Source organism: Phascolarctos cinereus, unplaced genomic scaffold (genome assembly GCF_003287225.1).
Source record: "Phascolarctos cinereus isolate Bilbo 61053 unplaced genomic scaffold, phaCin_HiC Scaffold_9;HRSCAF=440, whole genome shotgun sequence".
NCBI lineage: Eukaryota > Metazoa > Chordata > Mammalia > Diprotodontia > Phascolarctidae > Phascolarctos > Phascolarctos cinereus.
In genome coordinates, this window is record NW_027556402.1 from 224,130,016 (window position 1) to 224,145,307 (window position 15,292).

The window sequence follows — 15,292 nt, forward strand, 5'->3', positions numbered from 1 at the left end:
ACTCTCTGTGACCCCATTTACGGTTTTCTTGGCAAAGATACTAAAGTGGTTTGCCAGTTGCTTCTCCAGCTCATTTTACAGGTGAGGAAACTGAGGCAAATAGGGTTAAGTGACTTGTCCAGGGTCCACACTCTAGTAAGTGTCTGAAGCCAGATTTGAACCTGGGTCTTCCTGATTCCAGGCCCAGTTCTTTATTCACTGTACCACCTAGCTGCTCAATAGGAGGAACTGGATTAAAATCCTACCTCTGCTACTTACCACCTATGTAGTCCTGGTCACACACCCTAGGTCTCAGTCTCTTCATACATAAAATGAGATCAGACTAAGTTATCTCTGGGGTCACTTCCCTTCTAGCTGCATGATCTCAGAGCCAATGAACTGAGCACAAGTTTATATAATATATAGAAATTCTTTAATATAAGGTTTAGATTTGGAAGTGAGGGAGCATTCCCAAGCAGAAAGCTATGCTTCTTAATTCAGTAGATCTTAATCAAGCCCTTAATATGTTCCAGGCACTGTGCTTAGGTACTAGACATAGAAAAATAGTTCCTGCCCTTAAGAAACTTATATTCTTTGAGGTGACTCATAAATTTGTTGTTCTTTTTTTGTTTTTTCTCAAACCATCTTGCAGCATGTGATAATATCCTGACACTAGGAATGATTGGGAGTAGTAAGTTCATCTCACTTTATGTATTGAGTGAATTCTTGTAAAAATGTTTGAAAAAACAAGCTTTGTATGTTGAATCAAGTTTCCACATTGACTTCCATTATAACTTGAGAGTTGTGTTAACACTTAAAAAAAGACTTAGGATAGTGTAAAAAAAAATAGCTAAAAATCCTAGCATTTTCCTTAGAAAAGATTCACCTTTTTGTATGTTTATTTTGTATACACTGAATTTACCTGTACAACTCTAGGAGCCAGTTATACAGGATAATAAATGTAAAGCCATCAGGTCCACAGAGGCCATCTAGTAAAATATCCTTATTTTATCAGTGAAGGCACTCTGTTGCATTAGAAAGAGTGGTGGATTTGCAGTCAAGTGACCTGGGTTCAGCTTGTGCAGTCAGGTGGTACAGCAGATAGAGAACTAGGCCAAGAGTCAGGAAGACCTGAGTTCAAATTTGGCCTCAGGCACTTACTAGCTATATGACCCTGGGCAAGTCACTTACCCTGTTTGCCTCAGTTTCCTCATCTGAAAAATGAACTGGAGAAGGAAATGGCAAACCACTCCAGTATCTCTGCCAATAAAACCCTAAATGGGGTCACTAAGAGTCAGATACAACTGAAGAACAACAACAAAGACATGGATTCAAATCCTTCCTCTGTCAGAGGTCTTTCCATCTATGCTCCCATGACACTGAGGGTCAGAGAGGCTCAGTGAGTTTTTTCTAGTCTTGGATATTGGACTCCAAACTTTGCATTCTTTCCATTGCCCTAAAAAACTCTGTAATCCATGGTAGGCTCATTTCAAAGCTGCCAATGCTAACCAGTTGATTTCCATTTCAGTAGGATTTCTCATAGTGCATAGAAAGTTTGGTGTGTGTGTGTGTGTGTGTGTGTGTGTGTGTGTGTGTGTGTGTTGCAGTGATTAAAGTATTTTGTCAAATCTATTAGCTAGAGCAGTCATGGAAGACTGTTTCTCTAGAGATTTAAGCAGTCTTCAATTTTCCCAAATGAGTCCCAGACCTTTTTGAGTTGGGAGGACATGCTTCTTTACTGAAAATGTTGGCCTCATCATACCTTTTTTGTTGCTGATTCATTTCAATTGTGGTTGACTCTTCATGACCCCATTTGGGGTTTTCTTGGCAGAGATACTGGGATGATTTGCCATTTCCTTCTCTGGCTCATTTTATAGATGGGGAAACGGAGGCAAACAGGGTTAAGTGACTTGCCCAGGGTCACACAACTAGTGAATGTGAGACCAGATTTGAACTCAAGAAGAGGAATCTTCCTGACTTCAAGCCTGAGCATTCTATCTACTGAGCCTCCTAGCTGCCCCTCAATCATACTTGCACTCTTCAATTATTAAATACCTATTAGGTATTTGGGGGGGGAGGTTATAAAAGAAATGAAAAATACCACTGATTTCAACACATTTAGAAGCTAGTACAATGTCTTTCACCCAGTAGATACTTTATGTTTGTTGACCTGACTTGATTAATGGAGTATGCCCAGTTTAGTCATTTTGAGGGAATAGTTCCAAATTACTTTCCAGAATGATTATTGTTATTGTTCAGTCATTTCAGATGCATCTGACTCTCTATGATCCCATTTGAGTTTTCTTGGCAAAGATACTGGCCATCTCCTTCTCTAGTTCATTTTACAGATGAGGAAACTGAGGTAAACAGGGTTAAGTGATTTGCCCAGGATCAGACAGCTAATAAGTGTCTGAAGTTGGATTCAAACTCAGGTCTTCTTAATTCCAGGACTAGTGCTCTATCCACTATGCCACCTAGCCGCCCCAGAATGATAATACTAATTCACAACTCTACCAGTAATGCATTAATGTTCCCAAAGCCCCTCCAATGTTTGCCATTTTCTTTTTTTGTCAACTTTGATAATAGGAACCTTATTTATTTTGGGTTGTTCTTTTTCTAGTGGGGTTAGTGAGGGAGAAATAAATGCTTATTCAAATAATTATTTTAAAAGAAAAGCATTAAATCAGAAAAAAAAAATAGGGCAGCTCAGTTACTTCCACCATAAAACAGACAACGTCTTGTCTAATCAAGTATCTTAAGTGGTAGAGTAATTCGAAGAAGAGAAAGCTTACTGGTAATCCTTTGGTGTCAAAGTACCTGGTTCGTTGAAAAAGGACTTAGAGTACTCTGCTTTGTCAGAGACTTTTCAGGTGCTCATTATCAGCCATTGAAATGGAATCCTAGCCTAGGCTTTACTAAAAGTCCCAGTGAATCTCGCTTGCTTGCCTACTTCCCTCCCGTTTTCCCTGCTCTCTTTCCCTCCTCCCTCTCCTCTTTCTCATAAATAATTCTGTGAAACACTTTCAGGTTTGCAAAATGATTTTCATGTATTATTACAAAGTAAAATGCATTGTACTTGTCCAAATATTGTGCCAAGATTTGTTTTGTTTGCTGGGGGAGATGTTTGGGGGATAGGAGAGAGTGAGGAACGAGGTAGTTTTATTTTTTTGTTTTGGATCCTGGGGGAGAATGGAAAATAAAAGTTACAGTATAGTACAAATCACCTCCAGACTCCTGTTCCAATTGGGAATTCTATGCTCAGACAGCTGACATCTTACTGATTTCAATTACTCCTAATTCTCCTGCAGAGGTAAGCTGCTACCCATAACTGGGAACTGACTGTTTGTATTTAGTCAGCCCTCCTCCTTATGTGCAAACCCAGCTCCCTGAGCAATCAAAGACAGAAATGTGCTGGGCACTGGTGAATTCAAATTCATGTGCACTTTTATAGAGTAGTATTTTATTAACAAGTCTGTGTGACTGGAATGACTCAGTTGAAACTTTATCTCTTTGTTACAAAATCTCTCCTCTTGCTTTTTCTTTGGAAAAGGTCACTCTGTATCTCTGCCTATTTCATTTTTTTGGGGGGCTGCTCTTAATTGTTTAATTGATAGCTAGCATTTCTATAGCTCTTTAACAGTGTCAAGACACTTTATGGGTACCTCACAAAAACTCTGTAAGGTAGGTGCTCTAATTAACTCTGTTTTACTTATGGGGAGCCATTAAGACCCAAAGTGAGCCTCAGGTTGGGACCTATTGAATGGGTGTTGCCTCAGACAAACTGAGACCTGGGAAAGGCCTTAGCTTAAAAAGGCCAAGATCTCCCACTGCTTTCTGGCCATTTTCAGTTGTCCTGACCTGTCTTGCTACTGGACTCAGAAGACTGGAGGAGAAAGTAAGACTGATGACTTTGCACAGCTCTGCTTCACTTAAATCCAATTCATTCACAAGTCAAGACGTTACCTTCCCAATGTCATTGGTCCTCTTCTAGAATGAAGGTTGAAAAACGACGTAAGGGGATAGTAAGGATAAGAGAGATGAAGAGAAATTTGCCTAGGGTCACACAGCTAGGGAGTGTCTAAGGTAGGATTCACATCCATGACTTCCCAACTCTTCAAAATGTCACCTGGCCACCTCTCAGTTAAATTAGATGGCACCTCTAATAGGCAGTGGTACCTTTTTGTATAACAAATATAAAATTGTCTTGTCACTCATCGAAGGATCTTTAAAACATTCATTATTTTAAATTTGATCATTTGGTGTGAAAGGGGCAGCATGGATGCATACAGAGTCAACCTGGAATACTAGTAGACTTAGGTTTTGTCTTGTCCACTGCCTCTGACCCTGCTACACTGATGTTATGGATAAGTCACATAATCTCTCTGTGCTCCCAGAAAACCCTCCAAGATTCTAAATTGAACAAAATTTTCTAATCTGCGTTAATGGAGGGAATTTCTGCCTTAGGAGTTCTGAATGAAACCACAAGTTTAGTTATTGCTTTTTTTTTTTCCCCATGTGTTTGAGAACCTATTTTCAAGGCAGTAGTTGATAGAATGCTAGCCTGATAATTTAATCTTCAAATCTAGCTTTGGGCGCTTATTGGTAGGAGAGAGAAATGAGAGAGGGGAAGAGTAGGGATCATGGAGAGGAAAAAGAGAAGTGATATGAATTTTGCTTTAATTTATATACAGCTGTGTCCAGGGCCAGTTTAGGGCCATTCTGCCTGGCAAGGTTTTTAGCCCTTGCACGGATTTCCTTAGCTGTTGACTAGGAAAAAATAGATCCTCTCTTGCTTTGGCAACTTTAGCTGTTACTCTGGGCCCAATCTTAGGGTGTTTATTACTTTTCAGTTCTCTCCTTAATGATACTTTCTCCTCTACCTATGATATGAACATGGATTTGTGAAAGAGATTTGGGAAATCCCAATCATCTAAAATGAAAGGCATCATATCAGAGAATTTCAGAACTGGAAAGAGCCTTTGAGAGAGGTGCTACTGTAGTTCCAAAGTAGCCATATAGAAAACTCTAATATGAGCCCTTAAACAGAACATTTCACAGTTGTGTTTTCAGTGATGACATATTGCTTGCAGAGAACACCTGCCTGGCCATCCACTTCATCTTCCTACTTTTGCAATATGCCTCTACTTTGTGATTCAAAATGTACTTTTCTTCCTAATGCTGCAACTAAGCTTGGTAATTGGGCAGCAGTCAGAGCAGTAAAGAAAGTCTGTCTGTCTGTCTGTCTGTCTGTCTGTCTGTCTGTCTCTCTCTCTCTCTCTCTCTTCTCTCTCTCTCTCTCTTTCTCTCTCTCTCTCTCTCTCTCTCTCTCTCTCACACACACACACACACACACACACACACACACACACACACACTCACACTCCAAAAGCAACAACACAAGAAAACACAGTTCAAAGATGGAACTAACATCTTTATTCAAATAAGTTAATTCTCTCACAAACCTCACAGATACTAATAAATACTTGGCCAACTGATACAAATGTTCTTTTTCCCACTGTTCAAACTTCATTCAACATTTCCTTCTTCAACAATCTTTAAACTATATCCTGATACAATAGAATTAAAAGAAGTGTAAAACTCAACCCCCTTACCTTTTTTGGGTGATAAAAGTTCTTTGCTACCTAACAAAAGATGATGGAAAATAACTATATTTCACAAACCATAGGCCATGTGGGGAGCCCAATAACACCTTAGATTTGGGAAGCATTGGAAAGAAAACCTGCAGTGCTGGACGTGTTTGTTTTGCCAACACAAATCCTTCTGGATGATCCATGAAGAGATCAAATATGTCACGTCTCATACTGTAAGTGGCCCACCTAGGTACTACAGAAATATTTAGTACAATTTCTGAGTAAAAAGGGGTGTTGTTTGAAAGGTGGTAAAACAAAAGAATAGTCCAGGAGAAAATAAGGAAGAAATGGGGACACATCTTCCTGTCCAAAACTGAACATGAAATATCTAGAAAGTTCTATGTAAAGATGACCTCATTTATAGAAAACAAAAGTGAAGAATGTTTCTCAAGACAAAAAAACAAACAAACAAGCAAACACAAAAATGATGCCCATTCCATGGGATCAATATTGAAAGGTTGTTTGAATCAAGAGATCATTCCTGTTTAATTTTTCTTTTAGGTGACACATTTGTTTGACAATGGAGGGACAGTCTTCTTTGCTATTTTTATGGCAATATGGGGTGAGTATTCTTTAATGCCTTTTCTTCTTTCTGTGGGAAATGCATGGGGTCACAGAAGCACAGATGAAAATGTATCCCTTTGTCAATGTTCATGAATGAGTTCAACAGTGAATTTGAGTCTAGGGTTGTGGTTGGCTTCTTTGTCCCTTCTATCTTAAAGGCAGCCTCTATAAATTAATTTTTTGATCTAACCCCAGTGTCCCTATTGCTACAGGTTAACTTCTTTTTCCCTTGGCCCTTCCCCCAAATCCCCAAAAAGGTATGCTGTGACCTCTATGCAGATGGAGAGATGTAAGAGTTCTTTTCTGGATTTATTGTTCCTTATCACTGACCACTTCTAAAAAGGAGACAGTGAAAGGTCAGTCTTTTTTGTGCATGTATGCGAGTGATCTTTACATTCCTTATTTTTCCAGACCTGGTCTATTTAAAGAGATCACAGTATGTAGACCCCATGCCAACATTCCATTCCATACCCAAGCTAACAATAATAATCTAACAAGCAATACTATTCCACTCAGGAGTTCTGTTTTGTATTATTTGAAGGGGCGCAAACTGTTTTTGCTTATAATCTCATATACCCATGTGAGAAGGGCTTCCTGGTTCCTCCTCAGGATTCCTACATCTTGTAATTCATATGGAAACAAACTTTGCTATAAACCCGTGTGATCTTCAGCAAGTTAGAATTTCTTAGGTCATTGGCAGTTCTTTTTCCAGAAATGTAATATTTCTTTCCTTGGTGAGGTCATTTCCACCATGTCACTGCCTCCCCCAACCATCAATGTCTCCCCAGAAAACTGCAGGTTCATTCCCAAGGGCTGTGAAATTTTGGAGACACAGTGGAACAGCATATGTGGGAAAAGCAATGGAGTAGAAAACTATTTCTCTCATGGTCTTCATGTTCTAATAGCTCACATATTGTACCAAATTCTCACCAGACCAAAGGGTCATGTAGGATAATCAGGCTAGTGACAGGTCATAAATTCAGCAAAAAACAAATATCACGTCACCTTTTAAAAGAAGGCAGAAGTGGTAGTGAAACTAGAGAACTATGTTGAATTTGGAATATGTAAGAGAAGAGAGATTGGTAAGAACTCTGGAATAATTTCTATCAGATAGAAACTTCTTCCAATCCTAGGAGCCCTTGAAATTGGGTTATCTACTCACATTGAGCAGGGTCTTAGGTAATCACCTGGCTTGATATGCTGTCAATATGGAAGTTTTTAGCTTTTCTTCAGTAAATATTATCCTTTTTAAGGAAGGCTAAGCTCAGTGTAAAATACATCTTAAAATAGAGGATTCCTTTGAGAGAAAATAATCAAATACAAACAAGACTGCTGGGTGACACGTAGCTTACTGTGATTTACATTCTTCATCAATGTATCTCCATTGGTCTGACAATTTAAAATCTGCCTCATGTCTATGTGGCTCTCATCTCCTGGACATCTCAAGGATTTGACAGTAGATGAGACTCTGTAGTCTGAACCCCTATTCCCCATAGTTTATTTAAAGTATAGGCTGTAGGGATAGTCTTCAGTTGAATGTTTTCTCCTGCCCTTTCCGTGTTCTTCTGCATGACTGGGTCATCAGGGACAGTAGAGTTGAAGAAGCTGGAGCCTCCAAAACTTAGATTGTAAGTATCAGTTGTATTGTCTAATCGTTGAACTGAAATAACAGAAACAATGTGAAACGGTGTTATGAAACTAGCAGTGGCAGGGTTAACTCTGCTCAGAACTACTGGTGTACTGCTTGAGGGAGGAAACCATTCAGGACTACAGGAGGTCTGTGAGCTCATCTATCTGGGGGCTGTTTCCTCCAATAATATGAATTGTAACCTGTCCAAATGTCTGCATGTGTCATTACATTGTGTATATGTGTACACGTGTATGGACATGGTTACACATATATGGGGTGTATGCTCATGTATGTGTATGCGTACATGGGTTGTGGACACTGCACATGTTTACTATGTGTATATTTGCATGAATGTGTATTGTAAATTACATGTTTGTGTCTACCTTATGTGTGTATATATATTTATATACATATATGTACATAGGTATACATATATGTATGTATACACTGCAGTGTATTTGTCTCTATGCACACTTATAAAATTGACACATATACATATTGTGGCATAAAGGTAGTGCTCTGGACTTTTCTGTGTCTTGTGTATATACAAATGCCTATGTGTGTGCACATATATGTAGACTATGCCACATATATAAACTATATGCATCTATGTGTGTGTGTGCATATGTTTATACCTCAATATTCACCTGTGTATATTTAGGGACCTATGCATGTGTATACATGTACATTTATATACACACACACACATGTATATTATTGGACAGGGATAGTGTTCAGTGCTTGTATATGCATACATATATGTGCACACATGTGTGTTTGTGATTATGTTGCCCATTCTGCATATGTTTGTATCTTAACTGTGTTCTATATATGTTTCTGTATATTCTATGTATGTTCTATATATGTATATATGCATATATTTCTTTATAAATATACATGTTTGTATATATCAGTTAGAACGATTGGCCAATAATGGGTCCCACCCCAAGCCTCACTTGCTCATAGTTTGGGCTTTGATGGCTTAGAATAAGTTTAAATAGCAATTGTTTCTGTTCTGGCCAGAAACTCTTGAGAGTCTTCCCCTCCTGGACTGATTCTTGTATGAAGGCAAACTAGGCCCTCTTTTGTCTCAATTCTTACCTACTCTTTAATTACTGTATGGGCATTGCCTAAGACAAACTAAGACCTGGGAAAGACCTTAGCTTTAACGGACTAAGGCCTCCCACTGCATCTGGAGTAATCCCTCATCATTCTGATCTATGTCTTTACCACTGGACTCTGATGGCTCTGGAAGAGAGAGCAATGTTCTTGACTTTGCATAGCCCTGCCTCCCTTCAATCCAACTCATATGCAAGTCTAGACATCGCCTTCTTGATGTCATTGATCCTCTTTGAGAATGAAAGATAAACAACAATCTGTGAGCAGTAGTAGCTACCCCACTGGGGACCCAACCGGCCATTTCCACTGCTTTTTCCTCCCTTCTGCCCTTCCTCCCTTTCTCTGTCTACATGGGGAATCTCATATCCTTACATGTGGGTGCTCTCTGCGCGAAAGAATATAAATTTTGATCACTGAAATCTCGCATATCTTGTTGTTTAGGAGTTAGATTTTTTTCCCCACTGATTTATTCTATATTTTAAAGAGAGAGAGAGAGAGAGAGGGAGAGAGAGAGAGAGAGAGAGAGAGAGAGAGAGAGAGAGAGAGAGAGAGAGAGAGAGAGGGAGAGAGAGAGAGAGGGAGAGAGAGAGAGAGAGAGAGAGAGAGAGAGAGAGAGAGAGAGAGAGAGAGAGAGAGAGAGAGAGAGAGAGAGAGAGAAAGAAACTGGGACAATTAACTCTTTTGTCCCATATAGTTTCATTTATGATTTCTTGAAATAGAGCTCTGGAAAATCAGGCTCTGATAAAGCCCATCAGGATTCAAATATAGCTACTTGCCATGCCTTAAACCCAAATCATTCTGGCTCTCATGGACTGGCCAAAAATAGGCCTCACCCCAAGCCTTAGTTGGTTATCATTTTGGTTTTGATGGGTCAAAGTGAGTGCAAATAGCAATTGTTTCTGTTCTGGCCAGAAACTGGGTTTTCCCCTCCCAGTTTTGTTGTTGTTGTTGTTTTGTTTGTTTGTTTGTTTGTTTGTTTGTTTGTTTGAGTAGGCAAATAAGGACATCTTTTGCCTCCTTTCTTGCTTGACTAACCTTAAAGCACTGAATGGGTGTTGCCTCAGACAAACTGAGTCCTGGGAAAGACCTCGCCTTAGAAAGATTAAGGTCTCCCACTGCCTATGGGGTCATCTCCAGTAAAAAAGTTGATTCTTTGAGGACCCCAACTCAAACACTAATCATTATTAGTCCATTCACTATGATTCCATAGGGGTAGTGATTATAAATTCTGTGTATTTCACCTCAGAGCGATGAGCAGATGATTGTAAGTTTACTTGCTTAATCATAGGAAATTAACTAGATGCCCTCCTCTTGTTTTTCCTTGTCGTGGTGACCAAGCCCAGTGTGACAGAGGTGATTTAACTACATGGAAAGTCCCCCAAATTTATTTTTGTACCTCCAGACTATTCTCTCTTGTCTGACGTGAGCAGTTGTCCATTTTATGACCATCTTATGACCACCTAGTCAGTGGATATGTTCCTTGCTTTACCCAACTCATGACTCTACTGACAGATCATTTAACCTATGCATCATATGTCAACCAATGGAATTGTTCTGTATTTGGTATAGCTATTCTTCAATGTTTAGATATCTAACCCTATAAGATAGGGCCCTGGAAAAAGGGATCACCTCAGATCTTGAGGAAGATCTGAGGTCCACTTCATTAGAGAGGACCATGGACCCCTTAATAAAGCATCATTGGCTCAGATCTCTGCCTCAGGCTCTCTTACTGTAAGTTGAATATTTTTTATTGCCACACCAGTCATCCTGACCTATGTCTTGCCACTGGACTCCAATAACTCTGGAGGAAAGAGTGAGGATGATTACTTTGCACAGCCTTGATTCACTTAAATCCTATTCACTTGCAAGTCAAGACATCACCCTCTTGATGTCATTGGTCCTTTTTGAGGACGAAAGACAAATAACAACAGTATATTACCTGTGTTCTAGATATCTTTGTGTGTGTTCTATATGTATTCTGCATGTGTGTTCTATATATATGTATGCATAAATACATGTTTGCATGTATTAATTGGAATATGTTTGTATTTGTATATATTCGTATATACTTATATAAACATACACACTTGTATATATTACAACATACAGGTAGTGCTCCAAATTTATGTGTGGTTATATGTATATGTACACATATATGTATATACGTTTGCTTGTGTACACATAAATATGTTTATACCTGTTGGAATGAGTATATGTGTCTTTATGCATTTGTCTTTGTGTGTGTATTAATGTAAATACACACATATGCATATACACATACACTTCATGTTGTTGCGTGAGGGTTAGAGGACTGGCCTCAAAAATCAGGAAGGCTTGAGATTAAATCCTGCCTATTACTAGCTGTGTGACCCTGCAGAAGTCACTCAGTCTCCTTCAACCTTAGTTTATCTGTAAAATAGTCATAGAACCTATTTCCATGCATTATTCTGAAGATCAAAGGAGACCGTGTAAAGATGAAAAGCTCTCTACAGACATAGAATACTCTAAAGCACATGAGAAGGAATGAGAGGAGAGGGAGAAGGAGGAGGAAAGGCCTGGAAAAGAAGGAGACAGAGAGAAGGAATCTGGTAAAAGAAGCCATAAGAGAAGCAGCACATCCCATTAGATAATTCTGGCTTTTGAGTCCAAAAGTCTTCTGTTCACAACCCAGCTCTGATTCTTTCCAGTCATTGGACCTCAGGCAAGTCAGTCTCTGAGTGCCTTTAAGCACCTCCCCAGGCCTTGATTATTAAAATCCAATTGGTTTTCATTCTACTTCTGTAGGAGGTCCCATATTAGGAATCCCTCCTGCTGATTGTAGCTCCTCATATTCACACGTATTGTTGTGATTAAAAACTACAGCACGTGTTTTGAATTCTGACTTTTAAAAATACATATAAAGAGACAATTTAATAATCAACATGTTTCCCTGTGATAATGAATGACACTCCACTTCATTAATAGGCTAGTGATATAAGCACTTGAAAGAAGACAAAAGTGTTCTGCAGTGGAATGGTGGAGGCAGTTGCACACCTTAAGGTGAATTCTAGCAACATCTCTGGCCCTGCTGTTTCTAAATATTTGCCACTGGAGCTACTTTGGGAGCAGAAGCTTGTCCTTTAGCATTGTGTGGTTAGTAAAAACCAGGGAAAAATAAAAAGTGTAAGTGTTTAATAGACTTAAATCCTAAGAAAGAACAGAATTTTGGTGGCCATCTGAGCTTATCTGAATCACCTAGCTTTTGTTGACTTTGACTAGACTGTGTTCGGAGCTTGTTTAAACACTTTTTATATGTGAGGCAGTAGCTAACCCCAAGCAGTATGGAGTATGGATTACGAGACACTTGTGTCATATGCAAATTTGAAAAAGGAGATTTGTCTGATGAAGAGTACGTCAGACATCAGAATTGACAACATCACGTCTGGTTCAGCTTATTTTATTTTGCATAAAATAATTCTTCATTACTTTCATTGCTTAAAGTGGTTTACCATTCCATTCTATGGATATTGAAGATGACATTTATTTGCGCTTGAATCTGGATAATAATTCCAAGAATGACTGGGAAGTGAGTAGCAGGGAAGTCTATAGAAATAGATAACAGGGCGTTGACAGCATCCACTCTTAGCCCCTCCCCTTCAGTGGCATAGAGAGCAGGGCCATGGTGGTCCAATCTTTAGAAATTGATAGGAAGAGAATGAAGCTTTGTCTTATCGTTGTTGCTGAGAGACAACAATATTTCCATACTCTCTGGGAATGTTTAATAGATGCATTAAGATGGTGAGGTAAAGCATTTACTGAGCAATTGCTCTGTGGCCACTAATATGCTAAGCACTGGGGCTACAAACATCAGCAAGCAATACAATCACTACCCTCAAGGAGCTTACATTCTAAGCCAGGGAAGACAACTCACCAGGGGTGCTGGAAAGCTGGTGTGAGGGCAGGGGAAAAGGGAAGAACAATGAAGTAGGCGAAGGGAAGGAGGTAGAGTCCAGGCCAGAGTGAGATGAAGCATGGCTGAGGTCCTTCCCAAAGTGGTGGTGCTGAGGAGGGAGTCACTAAGGACAGTAGGTTGGCAATACGGCATTCGAGTTGCTAGATTCTAAAGCAAGCAATTAAACAAAATGATGCATTATTTACCTCTCCCTCAATCCTTCCTTAAAGTCCAACTTGAAAGACTTAGTTTTGGGATTCTGGAATGGCTGTCTGAAATCATTTTTGCTGAAAAGGAAATATAAAGTCAGATACCCCATGCCACCCCCTAACCTTCACCCGTTGGCCTGGAGTGTTTCAGGTATCATCTTTCTTGGGACCATAAGATCATAGATCTAGCACTGAGAAGGACCTCAGAGCCCATCTAGTCTAGCCTTGTTCCCCGCATGCCTCAACTTCAATTTACAGATGAGTGAACCGAGCCCCAGGAACATTAAATGTTTTGTGTGTGGTCACACAGGTCACTAAGAATCAGAGGGAGGTACCAAACCTAGATCTTCTGATGTCATAACCAATGCTTTTTGCAGTGCTGTACGTACTAGCTCCTTTGAGATAGGAGGTCAAATAATAAACTAAAGCCATCTCTAACACCACATGCTCTCCCATTCAACTCTCATTATGGGATTATGGGCTATTTTAGGAGTCCCTTCATAAAAAGACTACTGTGTGCTTGTGAAGTAAGGACATAGACCTATTTCTTACCTGGCTCATTCCTGTCATCCAAAAAACGCTGATGGGCAAACAAATTGTGTTTCCTCTTTCTGTACAACAGTAAGACAACAGTTGCAAGTAAGGTAGCTCCTACTGTGGATCCCAGAACAATTCCAAATACTATTCCAGCATTCATTTTCTCTGTAGGGGGAAAAGTAGCAAAAATGAATTTCTAGATCATCAAAGACCATAGACCTTAAAATCACAGGTCTAGAGCTGGCAAAGATCTCAGAGGCCATACATGTGGCTTATTCCTCCCAATTTATAGGTGGGAAAACTGAGGCAATGAAAGACAAAGTGACAGCAACTTAAACAGAGGTCACACAGATAGATTTGAATCCATGTCCTAACTCCAGAGGCCAGAAGATGCATCTTAGACAAGTGGGGCAGGTTTACAGTTTGATCTTTTTATCATCTCCTAAAGTAAAACAAACTTTTTAAGAGCAGGGATTGTTCCATTCCTTATATTTTATCCCTAGCACCTAACAAATGGTTTTTGATTTATTTCATTGACAATTGTTAGGGATTTTCTTTGTCAAAAATACAGCAAACAGGGTGAAAAAAAAGAGCTTCATGTCGGTAAAATCCTGGTTAAAAATCCCAGTTCTAGGACTTGGTTGTGATCCTGGGAAAATCAGTTTCACCTCCTTCTGCCTCTGTTTCTCATCTCTGAAATGTGGATAATAATAGCACTTACCTCCCAGGATTGCTGTGAGGATTAAATTAGTTAACATTTCTAAAGTACTTTGGAAACTTGGAATGCTATCTGCATTCTAGCATTAATATTGTTTTTATTTTATTATTACTTTTATTTTTAGTACATATAGATGCATATACATACAGCCACTGAAATAACAGAAGTAACATGCAAGCAGTAAAGTGGGCAGCAGTAATCCTGATAGGGACTCAGTTATGTGATTTTTCAATGGATGTCTTCTAAATCACCAATTCAGATGCTAACAACAATAATTCATAATACACAGCAGGCCTGTACAACATTCCAGCTGCTTTGGCAAGCCAGCTTTATGCAAATCCCTTAGCAAAACTGACCAGAGAAGTTTCCTTAGGGCAGTCGTGCACAACGTAGCGCCCACGGGATGCTTTGGTGGGCCAGCAGTATGTCATTCAGGCCTGATATCTAGAAAGCTGGCCTCAGAGTCTGAAAGTCCTAGAACACAAATCCTGCCTTAGACATTCTGATTGTGACCCTGAAGGGTCACATTAGGCTCCCCGTGTCCCAGGCAATTTTCTAAACTAATGATTTTCAAGGTGTGGTCCCAGGATCCCCGAGATACTTTTAGGGGGTCCACAATTTCAAAACTATTTTCATAGAAATAACAAAACATCATTGCCTATTGAAAGAATTCTCTTCTTTTTCCCCCAATGATATTTTTGTACAAGGTCAGATTTTCTTCATATACTTCAACCAAAGTGACATATTGAAGTAGATTGACTGTCCAGAAGCAGATAGCAGAATCTAGCTGCCTTTTCTTAAGCCAGACATAAAAGAGATTTGCAAAAATATGTAAAATGTTTTAAATATGTGAAATACTCTTCTCACTAAACTTTGTTTTTCTTTTAGAAAATAGTAGGGTTTTTTAAAATAGAAGTCTCATATTAACATGTAATTGATTTATTATTACTTTAA

General features: G+C 39.2%; 1 protein-coding gene across 1 annotated transcript in view; it reads left to right on the plus strand.

Annotated features, from left to right (window-relative positions):
• ANO3 (anoctamin 3) overlaps positions 1–15,292 on the plus strand; it is a 310,714-nt gene that overhangs the window by 204,144 nt on the left and 91,278 nt on the right. Inside the window, exon 14 of the mRNA XM_020977793.1 lies at positions 6,132–6,192. Within this exon, the coding sequence (XP_020833452.1) occupies positions 6,132–6,192 (61 nt within the window). The remainder of the gene's footprint in view (positions 1–6,131; positions 6,193–15,292) is intronic.